General features: G+C 40.4%; 1 protein-coding gene across 1 annotated transcript; it reads right to left on the bottom strand.

Moving 5' to 3' along the window:
- Positions 1-642: 642 nt before the first annotated feature.
- On the bottom strand, positions 643-19,676 carry LOC113022600 (polycystin-1-like protein 2). The gene is made up of 38 exons (XM_080304080.1): positions 19,347-19,676; positions 18,367-18,525; positions 18,087-18,275; positions 16,867-16,977; positions 16,536-16,683; positions 16,221-16,450; positions 15,722-16,132; positions 15,495-15,622; positions 15,242-15,389; positions 13,858-14,085; positions 12,838-12,980; positions 12,553-12,732; positions 12,302-12,439; positions 11,701-11,847; positions 11,486-11,610; positions 11,290-11,410; positions 10,766-10,894; positions 10,461-10,686; positions 9,384-9,574; positions 9,055-9,285; positions 8,782-8,883; positions 8,456-8,634; positions 8,224-8,370; positions 7,921-8,120; positions 6,683-6,906; positions 6,374-6,590; positions 5,827-6,293; positions 5,484-5,580; positions 5,221-5,361; positions 4,953-5,138; positions 4,341-4,671; positions 3,544-3,677; positions 3,323-3,450; positions 3,058-3,218; positions 1,722-1,932; positions 1,486-1,587; positions 1,268-1,399; positions 643-1,121 (listed from the first exon to the last, which is right to left on the bottom strand). Exons 1-38 carry the CDS (start codon positions 19,666-19,668, stop codon positions 954-956), a joined length of 7,032 nt encoding a protein of 2,343 aa, XP_080160206.1. The 5' UTR covers positions 19,669-19,676; the 3' UTR covers positions 643-953.
- Between the last annotated feature and the right edge of the window lie 871 nt (positions 19,677-20,547).

The following is a 20,547-nucleotide window of genomic DNA, read 5'->3' as shown; positions in this document are numbered from 1 at the left end:
CTGTATCCGTCTATCTATCCATTCATAGGTTATAAATCTCACTCAAAGAGCTGAGACAGACAAAATTTACATCTGCAGGTGATGTAGAACTACCAGTTATCCCAGACTAGATGACAGGAGAGAAAGAAAATTTGACTTTTACATTAATGCACATTAGAGCAACAAAAGAATTTCAGTTGTCCGGTAATATGAACTGCATACTGGTATTTATGGTTCACTGATCTATGGATTTTTACCATATGCACTGTGTGGAAGAAGACATTATGTGGGTTTGAAGTGTCTTAAATTCCCTTTTTTGTAGCTTGAATGGATAAGACTTCACGCGATAACGTCTTTAAGAGGTCTTGAAGATGCTATGAGCAGTCTAAAGAACTTGCACATTAACTGGAATGTTCTGTGCTCTGCTCTCTTGTGTATGTTGTCTAAACTTGTGTTATATGAGATGCTCTTACAGGAATTGGTCATGGGGATATAATGCTAAGCACAACACAGTGCTCAGTATATTACTATTAACTACTGGGCATGGCTGCTGACTACTGGACAGTAATGACAGTATTGATTAGCCTTGCCAGGGTAATGCCAGTGCAAGTTTCCACTAATATCCATGAGTACCTATATGGAATAAATGCATATTGTCCACGATTTAGTCACATAAATACTAATTTATTTCCTTTATCACAACAAACTGCATTCTACGTACAATGCCTCATATGTGGATAAAATAAGGATCGCCTCAGTTTCTAGCATCTGCAGTGCATCAGCTTCTCGTACAATGGTTCCAGCTCTGCAGCAGCACAGAAAAATGCTAATACAGACACTTGGAAGGGTTAAAATATTGCATTACAAAGCAACAACAACATGACAACTAAATCATGCTAATGAAGGCAAGCAGGAACTAAAGCAAAGCATTTGATGGGTATCACAATGTTAACCTTCTATCCCTGTCCCACTTATCATCCATCATGAATATTCCCAGAAGAAATAGTTGAGAGTGTGTTATTCGGCGCAGACGACGTGTCTGGCGTCCCGGTCAGGCCGTCTCCTTCTTTCTTACATTTGATTCCAAACAAACTGCAGATTTTCATTAGCATCAGGTCCACAATCTCATCCTCTTCTGACGGCTGCAAGAACAGTGAGCATTCAGTATAACTCAAGGATTATTAATTCATCTCAGGTCATTAAAAACAAAAACATGTTAACAATCAGGTCTCTACTGGAACTGAACAATAACACCAGCAGCATTTCAGACATGGTGTGGGTGAGTTACCTTGTGATGTATCTGCTCCTGAGTGAATGCCACCAGAATGACGGAGATGAAGAGGTTCAGCACCACAAAGGTCATAAACACGATGCAGGACCCGATGAGGAAAGCACCGAGCACTGGATTGTAATTTAGTACCTGTGGGACCAGAAGCAAGAACTATAGTGAAGGAGGATGAGCAGCAAAAGTGAGCTGTGGTTGAATTATGATTGTCTCATACTGACCTCTTCATAGTTAAAAATACCAAGCTGCAAGCTGACCATGGTCTGCACAGCATCAAGCAGAGTCCGATAGGAGTACAGCTTCCAGCCATACATCAGGTTAGACTGGAAAATAGAAAGTTCACCTCTGTGTCAGTGACCACCTTTAAATGACTTCTATTTCACAAAGTAAACATAAAACAGAGAGAGAAACATGGACTCCAGCAGCATGTTGATGTTAAGCGTGGGAAACTCCTCACAGCAATAGAGTAGGCCAGAAACATGATGGTCATGACCACCAGGAAGCCTGAAATATCAGTCCAAGCTCGCTGCAGTGTGGCTGTAATCATGTGCAGCTTGGGGTTCAGTCTCAGCAGGTGCCACAGTTTGACTGTAGCCAGCAGTACCAGAAAGGCAATCAGATATCCAAGCACTGCATCGGCCTTGGCTGTTTCATGGAAACTGACGAACCTGGACAGAGCAGAAACAGAAAGAAAATGACTTATTTTCTTTAAATTGTTTTATTTTTAAAGCCTTTATTGCTCACTGTAGAATACAAATAAATATTTTCACCATCACAATCATAAATCAAGATTTAAAATGTCATATAGCACAGTTACTCTTGATGTGGATTGCATGTATGTTTTCGTTTCCTTAAGGTGATCTTTCTCCATCTGCACACATTTTTATCTTATGTGCACCAGTTATTTTTGTTATGTCATCTTGTACACACAAGATTAAAAACTTACCAGTTAAAAATTGAATTAAAGTGGACCTCTGATGCTCATTTCCAACTCCACATCAGTCCTGAACTCTATTTAGACAGCCTCACTTGATTCACAGTTAAAAATAATCCTCTCACACGTTAAGTCTTTGTTGCGGACACTCTTCGGCTGAGTAGTTATCCCTATTATATTTCTTTGAAGTCCGCTTGAAATCCATCACCCGGGGTGGATGTGTTGTTGGTGTAATGTAAATTCTCTATGGACGAGCCCACGTGGTCACAAAAAGCAGACAGACACACAAACATCCACACGGACCCTAGCGCTCGCTGTCTAATGATGAGGTTGTCCTCACCCTGATCTGAGCAGACCTGGGGGACAGATGGGGAAGATATATTCAAGGCTTTACACTAGACCTTTGTAAAGCCCTTCAATTCATCCACTGTCAAAAACAAACAATTTTAGCTCCCTTTCCCATCCCTATAAAGATAAAAAAACTCTCTGAAACAGACCATTTAAACCTGAAGCCTGAGCTTTTGGCTCACAGGGATTACACACACACACACACACACACACACACACACACACACACACACACACACACACACACACACACACACACACACACACACACACACACAAATGATTTGTTTTAGCTAAAATTAGTGTTCCCAAACTACCAGTAGCACAGCATGATGTATGCACTCTCTGCCAAAGTGAATTCGTTTCATCAATGCATGGTCATGCTACTGGAGAGCCACTAAATTGTGACCTTGCATGCTGAGAAATAGAAAAAAACCTGATTTGTGCAGCTCCTGGTGGGCAGAGCAATACATAAGTGGTTCATAAACTCACAGCATTTCTTATTGCTTACTGCTCTTTGTTGTTCTGGTAATAGTTCATGTCTCTGTTCCCGAGTAAAGTCCTCTTGATGAAAACACACAGGGCGCTCCAGCTGAGAATGATGATCGCCAACTCGAGCAGGTTCCACTTATTCTTGAAATAAGTCCATTTCTGTTTCCTCATCAACTTTCCCTGTAAACACATAGGAAACAGAATCAGGTGAGCATATTTACTGTATAACTTCACTTGTAATAACTTATATTTATATTAGCAAAGAAAAGATAAAGCTTGTGCACCTGAACAAACATGTAATAGATGATGAAAAGAAAGTAGATGATTTCAGAAGCCACGACAAAGATGTGAAGGCCACCGGTCGACTGGTAAAGACGCACAGTCTGAAGTTCACTGCAGAACTGGAACGCTCCTGTTAGAAACACGGTATGACAGATTAGGTGGTTCTCATAACGGTTGAGGATTTGTGCAACTCACACAGAATATCTACATCTGGTCTACTTACCTGTTGCTGTGGTCTCCAGCATGAGTGTGACGATGCAGAAGAGGTTGACATTGGCATTGTACACAGTGAACTCAACAAAGATTGCTTGGGTGTACACGTCAAACCAGGTGTTCTCATAAAGGTACTGAAGGGTTCTACAGCAGCAACGATAAACGAAGTAATTTACAGATTTTGTACTTTAAAACGTGACTCAAGACTAACAGTTCTTTCCTACGAGGATAAAAAAGACAAATCAGAACCAGTCAGGGACACTCAAGATAAGATAGTTTTTTCTATCTGCAGAAATTTAGATTTGCCAGTATAAATGGGATCTTCTGACCAGCAAGGGCAAAGCATCTATCAGTGTTAAGAGATATGACACTGATTAAGTCAGCTCAGGAGGAGATGGTTGAAAACCTGCCTGCTGCTACATGCTGCAACTGTGAGCAGGCTAAAGTAGCCCAAAGTGTAGCATAGATGTGATTTATAAAGTGAATATTCATTGAGAAGAGTATCAGCTGAGCCATGTGGATGTGGATCTTTTTTTGAGAAGCAAATTACTTATTTGGTCATAATAGTCATATTTCTGGAGACCAATGCAATGGCTCCTGTCTACTCATCATACATTTAAGTTTACTTTGTCTTAATAAGAGTAATTAAACCTGCAACCTACAAGTTACAACTGCAATTATTATGTATGAAACAATATTTTAATTTTAATATTTTTATTTGATAAATGCTCTGAATTCTAAATATTTTCAGTTTACTCTTTATACCATTTAAGTGCAATAATGTCACCCGCAATTAAAATTAACTACCTGCTGGAGTTTTGGAAATCTGGCCCCAGATCCATCACAAACCCTCCTCCTCTGTAGAGCTTCACATTGCCCCAGATGGGGTAGGCCCTCAGTTTACGCTGAGACTTGTACTTCCACGGGTCGTGAATGTTCGTTGAAGCATTACGACCTACAGGTCGAGTCCAACCTGGGCCGTAGGAGCCCATGTCCTCCAGCTCCCATGAGTACGGAGTGTGACAGTCCGGGATAGACTCCTGCATGGATCGAGCTATGTGGCAAGAGTTTTTCTGCACCCTCACCTGGCGGAGACGAGCGTTGCCCACAAGCCTTGAGTTTCCATCAGTGATAAATCCTGGTACCAATTTCCAAATGACAAGAAGAGATTTTAATGAATCTTTATGCTTTACTACATAAATATAGAGTTAGTTTCACATGGGTAATATTGTTAAATTCTCAGGAGTTGTTTAATATCTTGTATTTAATTGTTACATTTTTAAAATTGTTTTTAATTAAGATAAGCTTCAGCTATTTATTTAAAAAAAAACTATCAAAACTAAACTAAAAGATTTTCAAATTTCATAAGGGATTCATGTAAAACATTCTGTGTGCCAATTAGCGTCACTGATATTTGACCTGGGTACTCTCCAAACAAGTTGCTCAGCAGAGTCGTGTTTGCCCAGTTGAACACATCTTGAATGCTCATTGTGTCTGAGATGCCTTTGCTGAAGCTCTTGCGAATGTGTTGAGTCAGAAAGTAGCCGTTGGGGTCCCTCTGACCGTATGCCACCAGGAGTAACATCCACATAAATCCCGTATAGACTGCAACAAAAACAGATCCCTTACATCAGTTTGTTAAAATGTTAGTTCCTGTTCTTGCTTTGAATCAAAGTGGTTTCCTCACCGACAATCTCCCGTATGAGTGCAAAGACTTTTTGCTCTTTAATCATGTTGTTCCGCATCTTCTCGATATCAGTGGGAGGTGGTGGTTTATAGAAACTGCAGGTGCTGTCTCTTCTTGCTGCCTGGACTGCATCCGGATTGTCTGGGGAAGGATTTTAGATTTTAGATGCATTGCATTTTTTGTTCTTCAACACAAAACAATGCAAAAGATGCAATGCAAAATTAAAAAAGAAAAAAAAAAACAAGGATACAAAATAAAACTACCTGGGCTTCTGAGACTTTCTTCTATGGCTGGTTCTCCGTATTCCTCCTGGTCAACTTTCTTCAGGACGAGGGCAAAGAAAGCAGCAAATCCAAGAACCTGCAGCAAAAGATAGAGAGATTGACCTACAGACTCTCCCATTTAAAAATGGCTTGTCTAGAGTGGATTGTCTTCAGAAAATGTAACAGTAATTGCAGTATACAGGTAAATCAGTGCAGTATTTCGCACAAAAACGGATTTGATATTGTTTAGTAATTTTCTAAAATTGAATAAAATGTCAGTTAAAAAAATCTTCTAAAGTGGGCTAAAATCTTCTGCTCCTACATATACTGTAATGTTTCTCACCTTTAAAGGCTGGGTGATAAAAAGACTCTCAAAAAAGGAGACCACCATGGAAATAAGCCAGCTTATAGAACGGTCTTTCCCGTAAGTCAGCCCATACATCATAGTGAAGTATCCTGACACACCACTGGTTGCGATCACCAGTATCCACCCGATAAACACAAACCACCACGGCAGCCCTCCTTGGCAGCATTTCTTCTTCCCACCAAGACTCTCCTCTGGCCCGGGGAAACAGCTGAGCTTGTCTCCATCCAGGATTGACATGGGTAGGTGGTATTCCAGAAGCCCCTTCATTCCATGAACTTGCTGCATGGCTCGGTTGTAGCTGTCTGGATTTGGAAACTGAGAAGGTCCCAACATACCAAGCTCCTTCTCGATAAGCTGCAGTTGCCTGTACAGGTACCGGCTCTTGTTGCTCTTCTTCTGGGCTAGATCTAAAGTTTTTTCAGAGCCCTCCCACACACTGGTTTCTGTCCAAGCAAACACACAAAGAAGGACATCAATTATATATAGAATTTAAAAGCATTTATAATATTATAGTGCAGTTTACCTTGCAGATTCACCGCACCCAAACTAAGGATCATAGCTTGATCTTTTTTAGAAGAATCAGTGTAGAAGTCTTCAGCGGCTTGGTTTTGCTGTCTGATGATGTCCTCCACCAGAGACAGCAGACTGTTGATGTCAGCCTGCTGACCGTGATGGAGCTCCAGATGTGGCAGTGGGCTCTTCATGGCCTTTGAGAGAGACTGAGCAATTCTTTTTATGTCCTAATCAAGAAACCACACCAAGCTCTTCAGACATGGAGAACAAAATATTTACTGGTACTACACTGAAGAGGTACAAATAACATAAACTTCACCTTCATCACGTTATCTGGTGTGATGTCCTTTATCTCTTTCTGTGGGGACGACGTCTGTGAGGGAGAAACTCGGACAGTCTTCCCCTGTTTTGCATCTGCTTTGGTGGTTTTCTCTCGAGGACGAGTGTTTCTGAAGATACTCACGATGAGCAGATTGATGGGGAACATGATGATTGAACTTTGAACTCCAATCATAACCTGTTGCCAGGTAAACTCGATGTGACCTGCCAAGTTAAAGTCTTACTTTGAATTGGGTTTTAAGGAACACTGATGAAAGATTAAATCTTTTTATGTTGGTCTTACTTACTCCTGCTACCAAATCTTTTGTAAAAAATCAATCAGATATTCTTCTTTTCGTTTGCACGTATGTAAAATTTGTAAATCTTGTCAGTTTTGACGATGCATAGACTTGAAGGTAAGGAAATGTGCAATTAAAGAAAAGCTTTTAATACTGAAAACTAAGTGTAAGTCCAAACAAACAAGTGAGCAAAGTAATCTGGGACCAAACCACAAAAAAAGCGAAGACGGGGCTACAAATATGCAACAGAGTTATAGACAAACAAGACACAGGTGAGGGCTGGATGTATGAGAAAGTTTTTAACAACAGGTAAAATCAGGGAGGAGCAGACCTGATCCATCCATAAAGGATTCCATTAAGCAGGAAGTCAGGGATGCAGAAGGAGCGAGCGCATAAACAAAGAAACGGGAATACAGACTGGGAAACAGACTAAAATCAAGCCATGAACTGAAATAAAATGTTAGAACAAACTGAAACACATCGTAACACTCAATTCTAAAACCTGAACTGGGAACAGGGCCCCCAAAACTGAACCAAACAAGAAACAAAACACTAGAATTCATGGAGAGTGTAATAAAATGAATGCAGGAATCCAAAACTCACATGAGCATCATGAGCATCAAACTCCACATCAACCATGAGATTTCTCTTCACATCAAAATCAAAATATTTGAACCTGTTGTGTTTATTGAATCTTGTAACAAATTATTTAACAAAAAGTATTTAAACATCAATTTGCATATATGAATTTTAATTTGCATAATTTGCTGCATGTGTCTGATTGTATTCATAAAGTTTTTAACAAAATAAAAAATTACACTTATGATGCAGAAGTATCAAAAACTCTTGGATTAAATATTAAACACTTTGCATTACAAAATTACTTACCTACTGTTGTTTTTCAGCTTTGTGAAAGCTTTGTGTACATTTTGTTACTTACCCAGGTCCATCGTCTGCTCAGAGGGGTCTGTGGGGATGCCCCAGAACATGATGCTGGTCAGCATGGTGCACAGCAGTAAGGAAAAACAGCAGGACACTCGCTGCACACGTGTGAAAGTGCTGCACGGAGGTCGACTAATGACAGAGAACCAGATGTGGCCGTCACGGAAATCCTTGGCTGTCTTCATGAAGAACAGATTACTAAAAAGTTTTTAAGAAAAGTGATTCAAGAAATTAAAGTCAAGAAAACAAACTCCAAAAACAGAGTGGATTCAAAATCCCTTGAATAAATGACAAGTCTCACCTAAATCTCTTTAGATCCACCTCCGTTGCTACTGGGAATACCTTGTCGAGAGTGCACTCTTCCATATCTACAGCCAGCCAGGAGTTACAGAGAAAGTGCCACTTTTGACCAGTCTCCAGATCCTGCACCATCACTTTGCTAACATACCTGCACATTGATTGAAGTATAGATCCTCAAAAATATTGATACAGCTCAAGCTTATCATTAGCCTTTTTCCCTTTGACCCACGTACCACGCAGGGTGATCTCCTGAGTTGTCGTGCCACAGTCTTATGCTCTGCAGCTCTCCAAGAGAAAAGTGTGTGGTCAGCAGAAACATGTCCCCCCCACCTCTCTCAAACACAGGCTTCTCCAAATCTGTCAGGTGGTGGGGCTCACTTTCTCCCTCTGTACCCAGCAGAGTTATGGTTACCTAAAATAAAAAAATAACTAAATGGTTAGTCGAGGCTTGGATGGTGAGAGCCATCAGAATACCGCAATCATACGTTGTTCAACAAAAACATCAGATGGGTTTTGCCTTTGCTGTGAGTCCATCCAAGTCTGCATCAACATCACTGACCTGAGAGGAAGTGGATGCCCCATGTCGGTGTCCTGTGTTAATACTCAGCAGGTAACGATACTGAGCCAAGGGGTCGTTGTCCTCAAGAACTGTTATCTTGACCTGGAAGTGGATGCAATGGGGCAACGTTTAGGATTTTTTTTTTTTTTTTAAAAACATGATGGTAAAATTTTAATTTCAAGACAAAATTAAAGTAAAATCAAGATGAAACATTGAAGGTTAGCATGAAATTCTTAAAAGCAAAAGGTGTAAACTGGTGAAGCTCTACTTTACCTTGACTGAATCTTGCATGTCTTTCCTGCGCGCCCATACCACCACCAATAGATAAGCACAAAAAATGGCTCCGACAAAACACACCACAACGGGGTTGTTTGTGAATGTAGCAAAAAGTTCAGCGGTGCGTGACACATCCACTAAGTTAGGCATGACAAAGAAGGAGCTGCCAAAGAAAGTCAAGTGGTTACAGAGACACTGAGTGACCAAAGGTGTGGTGAGTGGACCAACCTGTGAACAAAACAGGAAGCCAGGTGATCAAACCTCACACTCCACATTTTAAGGAAGTAATAATGCAATCAGTTTGGATGTGATTTTTTTCCACCTACCCTGCAGCCATCCTCACTCCAAAAAGACCCAGTTTCATTCCAGTATTTGCACTGGGCAGCGATGGAGATGACAGTGACACTGGCGTTGATGGATTTGATTCCTGGCTCTACAATGGGCTTTATAACAAGGTAGTGCACACCAACATCATCTGTTCTGTCTTTGGGATTCAGCACCCAAGTAAATTTTTCTTCTGTGTTATAACAGAGAGACAGAGATAATTTTAAGAAGACTCATTCTAACTTTAACCATAATTACTGCTTGCATAACCTTAATGCTTAATCCTTGTCTTCATGAGGTAGAGATGCCCTCATAATGTGGCTCTGGTTCCCACAATTTGAGAGCTATCTTCAACTTAATGCAGATTTACATCTACATTATACTATACAGTACATTATTCACCATGCATGACCACACAGGAATGGGATCTACTGTTATTTGTTATCTGCAAAGTATGAAAAGGATGTTTGTTCTGCAGTCACGTGAAAAAGAAAGCTACCACGCCCGGCAAGAGCTTGTAGAACCACCTTTAGCTGCAGTAACTTAAAAATAATCACTTTCTGCTAGGCTTCATTGATCTCTGATGTAATTTTGGCTCAGTCTTCTTTACAATGGTTCTTCATTTCATTTTTAGGCATTAGTTTATGCACAGCTCTTTTGAGGTCCCACCACAGCATTTCAATCAGGCTGAGGTTTGGTTTTAGGCGTTTGTGCTGATATCCTGCGTGTTTTAATCAAACATGGTGCTGCACTTTGGTCTCATCTCTTTAAACATTCTTCCAGAACTCTTGTGGTTTGTTCAGATGAAACTTTGTAGCCCTAAGCTGTGCTGTCATGTTCTTTCTGAGAGAAGAGGTTTTCTCCTGGAAACCCCTCCAAAACAAGCTAAAAAGGCTCATTCAGTCCTTTTCTAATTGTGCTGTCCTAAACTTTAACATGGCAGTACGCAAAAGAAGTGTTTGTGTTATCATGATACTTAGGGATGTCGGTTATTTTAAGAAAAAGAAGCCCAGATAAAAAAGGAATTTACATTAATTATATGCAACCCTAATATTCTTTTCTAAAAACAAAATACTGACCTTCTCTCGCGCTCTCTATCGGGATCTTTGTCTTGGCTACATAATCCTTATCACTTGGATAATCTTTATATCCCAGGAAGAGCATGAAGGAAATGTCTTCAGAAGGCTCAGTTTTCAGCACCAGTGTTACATCCGGAGAGGGAACATCAATTATTAATGTGCTGAAATTGGCGAGGTCCAGGACTGTGCTGTTCTCCTGTCCACTGTCAAGCCGGGGTAGGAGAATCTGAAACTCCAGAAAAGACATCATGCCCCAAATGCTTCTTAAACTAAAGTAAATAAAAGTATCTCTTATACAATAGTACCTCTATCTCTTCAGGTAAGTTCTCAACAAGAATGACATTGCCATTCACTCTGGTGAGGGAAACGGATCCCACAGTTCCTGTGATGTTCTCCTCCTTCCAAGAATATGGATTCTTCTCAAAACTCATCATCTAGAAAGTAGGTAATACAATAAATAGAGGCTCAGATGATTTTGGTGAAGCCTTTTTTTTCCATCTACAAAACTTTGCTTTTGCTTTCTGAAAACACCTTTTCCTTCTCGCTTTTATTTCTATGATTTTACTTGTTTGTAATTCTTTTAAATGGTTCCAACATCTTGTAGTTTACAAAGCCAGAAAAGAGAGATAACCCTACAAATAAGGTGGTCTGTTTGTATCTCTTATTGCTGGAGCTAAAATGATACGTTCATCAAATCTAAACTGTGGACTTTCAGCTATAGGAAAAAACAAATGCTGACTAAAAAAGAAAACTAGAACAGAAAACAGAGAAAAATCTCAAAAATATACTGATGATGATGTCCACTTCCCTCCAGCGTGCAAACACTTACTCTGACGTCCACTGGCTCATCTGGAGAGACAATATGAGGAGGAAGAACAGGGAAGGAAAAACTCGAGGAGCTGTTTTTCTGAGCATTTATATCCAGCATTTGCATGCTTTCTGGAGAAATCCTGGAGAAGACGGTGTTATAATTATCTTCAGGAATTCTTGAGCACATGTCCAAGTCAGAGCCTGTTATGTCTTACCTGTTCACATACACACTGATTTGACCAGAGTCAATGATGGCAGGCTCTCCGTTCAGCTCTTTGTTATTCAGCAGAGCACTCTGGACATTATTTATCCCAGTCAGAAGAAACTCTGAGACTTTTCTCTAAGGAGAACATACAACATCTTGTTTGGTAAAGACCGCAGTGGACGTAGGAATGACATCCAGCATGATATGTCATAATTTTGTTCTCACATTTGATGAAACATTCAAAATATTACTGGCTGCTTCAACTATGGGTGCAGCTGCTTGCACCAGTTCTACATCATCTGTGCTCTGCTGATTGATGCTGATACTGTTGAGGGAGGAGCTGAGGTCTACCAACAGAGAACCCGCTTCTTCCTGGAGAGAGGAAATGCAGCAGCAGAAACCACAAAAGGGTCAGTGTTGATTTGCCTTAAGCCTACAAAAAAGGCTTATGATTACACTAAACCTGTAGTTTAAATGGGTATTTAAACTACCCAAATTAAGTATTTAAACTTAATTTGTTGTTGTTTTTTAGCTTGGTGTTGCTGCAAAATATATTCATTGCACAGTTAAATTCAACAGTTGTTCTCAAGAGTCCTACTCAAGAAGTTGACTGACTTTGCATGATTGAATACTGGTTTCACTTAATCCTGCTGTGTTTTACACATCTGTGCCAACGTCACATTTTTAGTCTTTAATCAGCTTTGACTGATTAAAGACTTCAGACTGATCCTTAAATAAATAATGCAAACAGACAGCAGGTATTGTTACAGCCTTATCAAAGCAGGTGGTCTGCACTGCACTTTATTGCATATCTAATGTATTATACTTGAGCAGCAGGACTGAGCTCCTCTGAGCGGTGCGTGAGCCCAGCCACAGCTCTGGCGGTCACTTGCACTTCCTGAGTCGTGTTGCTGGGGCAGTCCTGCAGAACTGTACTCATTCTGGTCAGCATTTGCTCTCTCAGCTGAAAGAGAAGGAAACGATGATTATCATGTTCTCCACTCGCAAGTTGTGGGCCTCGTAAACATCACAGCAGTGTTATCCGGTCCAGTTATAACATTAACTGCATTCTGTTACCTTTGACCGCTCGTCCCTCTGATGTTGGCCACTCACTGTATTCAGCATATCGGAAACAGAAGCAAATATTTGTCCAAGCGCCTCACCGGTGAGCAGACCTTGCTCCTCTAACTGACTCACAGAGTCCTCCACTGCAGACTGGAGAGTGCTAACGGAGGCACTGGAGTCACCTTTCCGTACCTTAAGGTAGAAACACAATAACTGAGGTTATTTAATTAATCATTAGCATTTCTCTAATCTTCCTTTTTGTATTTGAGAAAATGTAATAATTGACTGATGACCAACCTGAGTGATGACAGTTGAAGTTGCTGTTTTTCGCTCATTTTTCACAGTCACCACAACAGACAAACTGTACTTGTTGTTGGCATCGCCGAGAGGCAAGAAGACTGACCTCACCTCATTTGAAGTACTGCATCGTAGATGTGTGCCTAAAGGACAAAAGAAGCAGTTTAGCACGGTTGCACTTGATTCTCAATTACGTACCTACACATTGGTTGATAAAGTATCAAAATGAAAACTAATTTACTTTCTCCGGGGAGTCAACCACCAACTTTTCGAACCACTCCTGTCAAGTATGTGTAGTGGAGAGTAGTGTGAGGACCTGAACGCAGACTGTGAACCATTTATTGTAGGCTGTTGGCAGGTTTATAGCTTATGTTTGGGATTTGTACTAAGGAAACTGAAAACTGTAAACCTAAAGCTAATAACACGCACTAAGTAAGTTTCAAGACAAAGATCATAGACACAGACTTGAGACAGGAAAGAGGAATGGCTCTAAAGGAATGAGGAACTAAGAACAAACTGAATACGCAAAGAGGAAAACACAAGAAAACCATAAACATTAAGCAACCCTGGAATTAAAGAGACTCTTAAATAAATACTAGAAAGTTCAAACTGAGAAATGCTGGGTCAGCTGACCCAGACCACGACGACTCCACCTACTGAGATTTTTTATTTTAAAGCGCTACGATCTAACAAAAAAACATTTCTCAACTGAGCTGTACAATTTGTTTGAACTGATAAAGCAGCAGCTGATGCTGGCACGTGGCCCGAAAATACCACAAAAGCTTTATTTATATTCTGCTCATGAGTTAGTGGCCCCATAGTGTAGTGGTTTACATATTCACTTGGCAAACAAAAGGTCACTAGTTCCAGATATAAAACTGCCAAATCAAACATGTGGTTGCTGTCTGCTGTGGTGACCTCTTGTGGCAAGGGCTAAAAAGCTAAATAAAACTATCAAAACAGAAAAGCTGTGAGATTACTTTCATCAATAACACTAATTACACTCCACCACACTCTCACCTGTGTTGGTCTTGAAGCAATAGAGACAGCCTGTAGAGCAGAAAGAAGTTGTTTTGCAGGTAATGCCAAAAGCATCGAGCACAGTTCCTGACGGTGGGGAGATGCTACACGAGGGCACTGAGGGATCCATCAGTGCATCAGTTGTGACTACTGAGTTTGTAGGTGGTTCAGTTGGCTCGGGGTCTGGTATCGGAAGTGTGTACTTGACAAACCCCGGCTCCTTCTTGTCTGTTTAAAAAAAAAAATTAATCAGGTATAATTTGTTTTCTAGACTTTGATCAAAAATGTATTTTAAAAGACACATTCTGTGTCTATCTATGACATGAAAACACACCATAAGCAATTACAGTGATGTTCTGCTGCATGCCCCTTGAGACTTTTAGATATTGGCTGTGAACGGTATATTCAATGTTGCCATCGTGCTTCTCCGTAAGGGGCCGTCTTCCCACTTTGGAGTAGCATCTACCGAGGCTACCCTGAGGAGAACTCATTAGTTATTTCTTGTTTGTCACACCGGTCTATTTAGCCACATTTCCTGTTGTTGTTTCAGACTTACTGTCAAAGGTTTAAGGTCCTCAATATACCAAACTACATGCGGGCAAGTCGTCAAACAGCTCAGTCTTAGCTTTGCCTGGTCATTCACATTTATTGAAGCACAATTATCACAGCTGCAAGAATTAAGAACATAAAGTAACTGGTTGTAGTTCCTGATGCATTTTTGCAATCCTGTACAAATACCATTGTTTCTAATTAAACCCATTTTACCTGATGGTGACATCTGTGAGTTCTTTTGAAGGAACAACAGAGACACATTTAGAAGCTGTTCCAAGTTCAGCCCATTTCCTAAACCAAGTCCTTCTCTTTACTCTTAAAATGTATCTGAACATTTCAAATGGATCTGGGAGGCATTCTCGTTCAATCACATGAGTTTCATCCATTGTTTTGTTTTTGCATTTGCAATCTCCTGTGTGGGAAAAAAAAAGCAGAAACAGTCTCAATATAAGACCACAATAATAATGATGTCATAATAATGCTGTGGTATAGCAAGATGAAGCATAAAACATTTTGTATAAGCAATGCAGTGCAGCATCAGCTCTGTTTGCTAAAACTGCAATCTGACACTATTTTCCGTGCAAATTTTCTTGACTTAGGGCATAATGCACTCTTCTAGGTGTTTCTTGTCTTGTAATGATCACAGATTACAGTTGCAGTTTGATTGTACTGTTGTGTGATTACGTATTTTCCCGATACATCCAAAACAAATTTCACGATGATGCAGTGGCAGAGCTTGTGGGGTTTCAACAAGGATCTGAATGACCAGGTTTCCCTCGACCAATTGCATCATATCACAATTTAGTGATCAGTGAATTAGTGTTGTACTTACTGCATTCCCATTCATATGCCAGTTCTTTGCTAGGCAGTGATTCAGTTCCAGTTACTGTCAGTGTAACCCTCTGAGTGTAGTCAACCAAAGTGTCAGGTGTAGCAATTATTTTCAAGTCAGCAGAGTCACTGTCACTCACATTATCTGCCTGGAGATGAAAACAGAGTCATTGTGCTGCAGTCATTTCTGCAACAGGCTACATATTTTGCACAAGTTCCCAGATTATTTCTGTTTAAAATGATATTTTACATACTGTATGTTCATTGGTGCTCGGTGAAAAGTCAGAGTAATTCTGGCAAGCCTCAAGAATCTTGTCTAAGTCCACATCGACATCAGAGGATGAAAGACCATTGGTGGCTCTTACGTTCACTTGCAAAGATCCTTTACCAAAAGAGATCATGTTTAACCAAATCGGGCACAAATCCTATATAACTGGTACTTGTTTTGTCTTAACAGGAGCATGACTCAAGCTTTAAGTACCTTTAAGTGGGCTGGAGAATGTGTAAGTTTGCAAGCCATCAGCGAGCATGTCTCTGCTCTCCGACAGAGTGTCCTCAGCTCCAGTGAGTGTGAAGAGCAGCTCCACGGGGGCTCCTCGCTCCAGTGAAATGTTAATGATGAGATCAGCAGAGTCGGGACATACGTCTTCCTCCGCAATCACAGAGGCCTGCAGGCCTTCAACGGGATGCAGCAGACACAGCTCTAGATGAGCAGACACTGTGCGGGTTGTGACCCTGTTAGATGCAGCTAAGGTGAAGTTGTGGCAACCATGACCGAGCTTCTCCACCATGCTTGCATTCAGGGTAATATTGTGTGGCATTTTTCCGCTGCCCACTGATTGAGTTGCGACTAAATGGGCTTCATGATGAATTGTGTAGGAAACATTTGTACCTAGTTACAGAAAATAAGAACAGAATGATCTTCTATTTTTGAGAAATGGACGTATCGTCGCACCCCTTGTGCTGCCAAACTGACTCACCTGCCTCCACTGCAAGTTGGATTTGAACTGGAACATTGAAGAGGGCATTGCATTTAGTGCCACCTGTTGACATATTCTGGCCATTACACATGATCACACTGAAGTCTCCAACTGGCTCCTGAATCGTTATAGACTTCTGAGCTGCGATATTCCAGTCACTGGTAGTGCACTCCACTCCAACCAGGAAGACACCAGGATGTGTGAATTTGTGTATAATTGTGCTCTCCATCCTGTGAAAAAGCAGCAGTGTTTGTGATATAAATAAAGTACTAAGATCCATCTAACATATTTGGTCAACTGCAAATCTTTGCTCACTCTTCTGGGCTGTACGGATCAATAGTGTGGCCATCCCCAGCATTCACTGTGCATGTTAAGTTTCCCTGGAATGGATGAAGGAGCCACTTCACGGTGATGGTGACATTATCGAAGACAGCTGCAAGTTTACTCATCAGCAGCTGAAGCCCTAGGAGGAAATCACACCACTGAATTAGACTTGTGGAAACATACAGTCAAAGATCTTTGCACATAACATCATAAGCACTATGGAATCTGTTTTGATCAGCTGGTCTTTATGAATTTAGGTTGAGTTTAGGCTGATGGGTTTAGTGCAAAAAGTGTATATAAAACAAGAAATCGTGCATCTGACCATTTTTGCAGCGATACTCTGCAGACAGGTAACTTCCCAGCGCCGGACATGGTTCACCAAAAGTGCTCAGATCTACTCCAGCCTGGCAAGCCTGCAGTCCGTGGCAGTGAGCTGCAATAACACATACAGCAAGCCGAGCAAACGGCAATAAAACACACTTTATTTATTAGGGTTTGCACATTAATGATAAGACTTTACAGGCAACGCAGAAAAAGTCACACAAAAAGCAAATAAAAACAATAAATGCTAAAATTGAGTTAGCTAGATAAACAAGTGAGATATAAATATTTATTATTTTAAATAAATGTGTCACGAAATTGGCATTCTTCACCAAGATAAATGGCTATTATCACTTGATCTCTTCAAAGTCAGTCCAGGAAATGCACTCAGTCTCTGATCCCATGAGTGTGGTTGGGACATGTCTCATCCTTCCACTTTATAAGCATTAAACTTCTAGCTATTTGTGTAGCAAATGCAACCTATATGTTGGAAGGCATATTATTTCAACCAAATATTTCAAATACTGGAGTTATTGGAGACTGATCAAGATTTTAAAGGCCTCCCTTCAGAATTTAAGGAGACGGGGAAGGTCCCAAAAAGTGTGAATAAGTGTTCCAATCAGATTTCTTGCATCTACCATACATGGGATTTAAATCTAAATAAATCTTGCCCAGGTTGTTTTTGGTAAGGATGTTTAAAAAGAATGCTGCTATTTAATGTTCATACTATCAAATTTCAACATCCTCCTTCTGTATCTACAAGCTTCTGGTGAGACTGCATAAAAGCTTTTTAAAGAGGGAGAAGCTTACTAACCCCTCCAGCATAACTAATACTGCTATGAATATGGATGTAGATTCACTCTACCCATCTTTCACCTCCAACAGGGAGGGATTACACGAATTTAGTTTCTGGCAGTATAACCCCTTTGTCTGCAGTCACAGAGCAATGATGGCTTTTATGTTTTACACGAATCGAGAAACAAAAACATAATAGTATTGATTTTACTAAGTTTTTTCTTGGCTTTTGGATGATGTTGCTTTAATAAAGACAAACACTGCACGCATCAGCAGAATTTACCATTCTAAAATGTAACGAGGTAAATAACTGGTTAAGTAAATGACGAGTAGCCCAACCTATTGTAAACATGTTTTTCTGTTTCTGTATCATAGCTGCCATCAAAAGCTGGATCAAGTCAATTAAAAAGATGTGACCCATAATACCTGTTACATAATCTGTTACATCCATCCAGCTGCACTCTTCCTGGGAAGACGTGGGCGAGGGTGTAAGTTGGGATCGGCAGTAGTGGATTGTTTTACGACCGTAAAAACTGTCATCAATCTCTATAACTTGACCAGAACCACACTGCAGTGTAGCGTTTTGGCCATCACATGCAATTGATCTCCCAGAATCTGCAGGGAGAAAAAACGGAAGAAAATTTACATAAGAAAAAGAAGCAGCATAATTGTATTGTCATATATGAAGTTTTTTAAGCGCGCGTACCAAATTGGCAAATGAAGTTAAATTCCTGGCTGCAGTTTTCTGTAGCTTCCCACTGAAAGCCTGAGTGTCTCAGGACATGCGCGCAGGCTGCTTGATCATCTGGCAAGTTAACCCAGTTACTGTAACTTACATCTGAGCTGTCCAACCAAGCGAGAACACCTGAAAAAGCACAACAATTACTTTTGATAATCAAGCGAAATGCGGTGGAAATGTTATTACTGCATGCCCATTTGTTTTCTTTCTGACAGTAAAGAACAGACGGGGTGAATAAATGGTAAAGTCTTGTCCTCTGTGAAGGGAAACAAACACACCACTGTAAATCAGGCCTTGTGACAGCCACCCTATTGAATAGTTCAAAAGAGTGACAATTATCTCCCATTACACCTGTTGGCTGAGATATCCAACTGGGCTCCTTTCACTGCGAATGTCAGTAAACAAACACATCACAGTTATTTACAATGCACACACAAGCTGCCCAGTGAGATAGCAGTAGAGGTTATAATGCCTTCATTTCTGAAATTTATGGCAAGGCAAGGCAAGGCAAATTTATTTGTATAGCACAATTCAACAACAAGGTGATTCAAAGTGCTTTACAGAGATATTAGAAACAAGAACAAATAAAAAGCATGATTTAAAATTGATTAAAACAAGCAAATAAACTAACTAACTAATTAACAAACAAACAAACAAACAAACAAACAAACAAAACAGTATATAAAATCAAAACAGATAAAATCAGAACAGTAGATAACAGTAGATAAAATGGTGCACTTTGTAATATAATCATTGATCACTTATACCTCTTTTCTGTCAATAAGTGCACCAGAATACTTAATATTTATAGTGTGTTTCAAAGAAGTTCTTGTCTATTTTAAAGAAGCAATAATTTTACTAACTTTCTGCAAAACCTTTTTTCTAACTGTTTATGTTAGCACTGAAATGCATACAGTCATAAGAAGTCATTCAGTGCCTCCTCTCACCCTCAGTGGCAGCAGAGTCAAGCGTGAGGTTGGGAGCAGCAGGTGCCACTCCGAGCCACCAGTTCCTGTCAGGCTTCAGGTGCTTCTGAAGGAACTGCTGCGTCTCATCGTTCAGGATAAAGGCCAAGTGTCCTCCGCCTCGCTCACACCATTCCTCAGCACCTCGAAAGGATCGCTGCAGATCCACAAATTCGTAGCACGAGCCATCGAAACCTTCCTGGTATTCTGGGCAGGATTGAGCTTCAGTATCGTCCTTGGCGTGACAACTCCAGCAGAGGAAGAAAACCACCAAAGTGAGCGTAGCTGAAGCGGTTCTGTCCATCTCTGAAGCTGAACAGTCTTCAGACTCTCTGGTAGCATCTTGTTTTTAAAGAGTAATGACGTCAGTAGCTCTGACAGGGATGGCTTTCTTGATGGGTGCAGAGCTTTGTATGTGGCCATAATCCTTGGAGTCAAACAAAGCCTGCCTGTGCAGTGAAAAGGGTTAAAAGCTCACTGTCAACAGCCAGATTGCTCCTCTGTCTCCATTACTGCAGAGCTTCACAACCTGCACAGTGAGATAAGCCTCACAGTCATACCTGATGTAACCCCCGTCACTGTGAGCTTGATCTTGTTCAGACTTGTTCACGTTAAAACACACCTTTAAGGATAATCAAAAAAAAATTATTGGAGCAATTCTACACTAATGAATTCCCCTGCACAGAAAGCTCTGTATTCTTGAGAGCTGAGATTTTAATTTGTTACGAATCACACTGACAATGACTTCCATCTCTTCAAGGGCAAACAGTCATAGCAAAACAGTAAGTTTGCTTTTTCTACCTGCTGTGACATGTCAAAATGTATTTTGTGGAAAATACCTGGAATTATTCACTTAATGAATAATTAAAGCAATAATTACTTTTTAGTGTGTGTAACCATGTACATAGGTAACATGTGAAGGGACCTCGAGAGCGGAAACAGTTAAAATGTCGATAGATAGATAGATAGATAGATAGATAGATAGATAGATAGATAGATAGATAGATAGATAGATAGATAGATAGATAGATAGATAGATAGATAGATAGATAGATAGATAGATAGATAGATAGATAGATAGATAGATAGAGAGATAGATAGATAGATAGATAGATAGATAGGGGTGTCAAACTCCAGTCCATGAAGGCCAGCATCCTGCTTGTTTTTGAGATGTGTGTGCTTT

Source organism: Astatotilapia calliptera, chromosome 1 (genome assembly GCF_964374335.1).
Source record: "Astatotilapia calliptera chromosome 1, fAstCal68.1, whole genome shotgun sequence".
Taxonomy (NCBI): Eukaryota; Metazoa; Chordata; class Actinopteri; order Cichliformes; family Cichlidae; genus Astatotilapia; species Astatotilapia calliptera.
The sequence above is the reverse complement of the archived record's forward strand: the minus strand, read 5'-3'. Positions and strand labels throughout refer to the sequence as shown.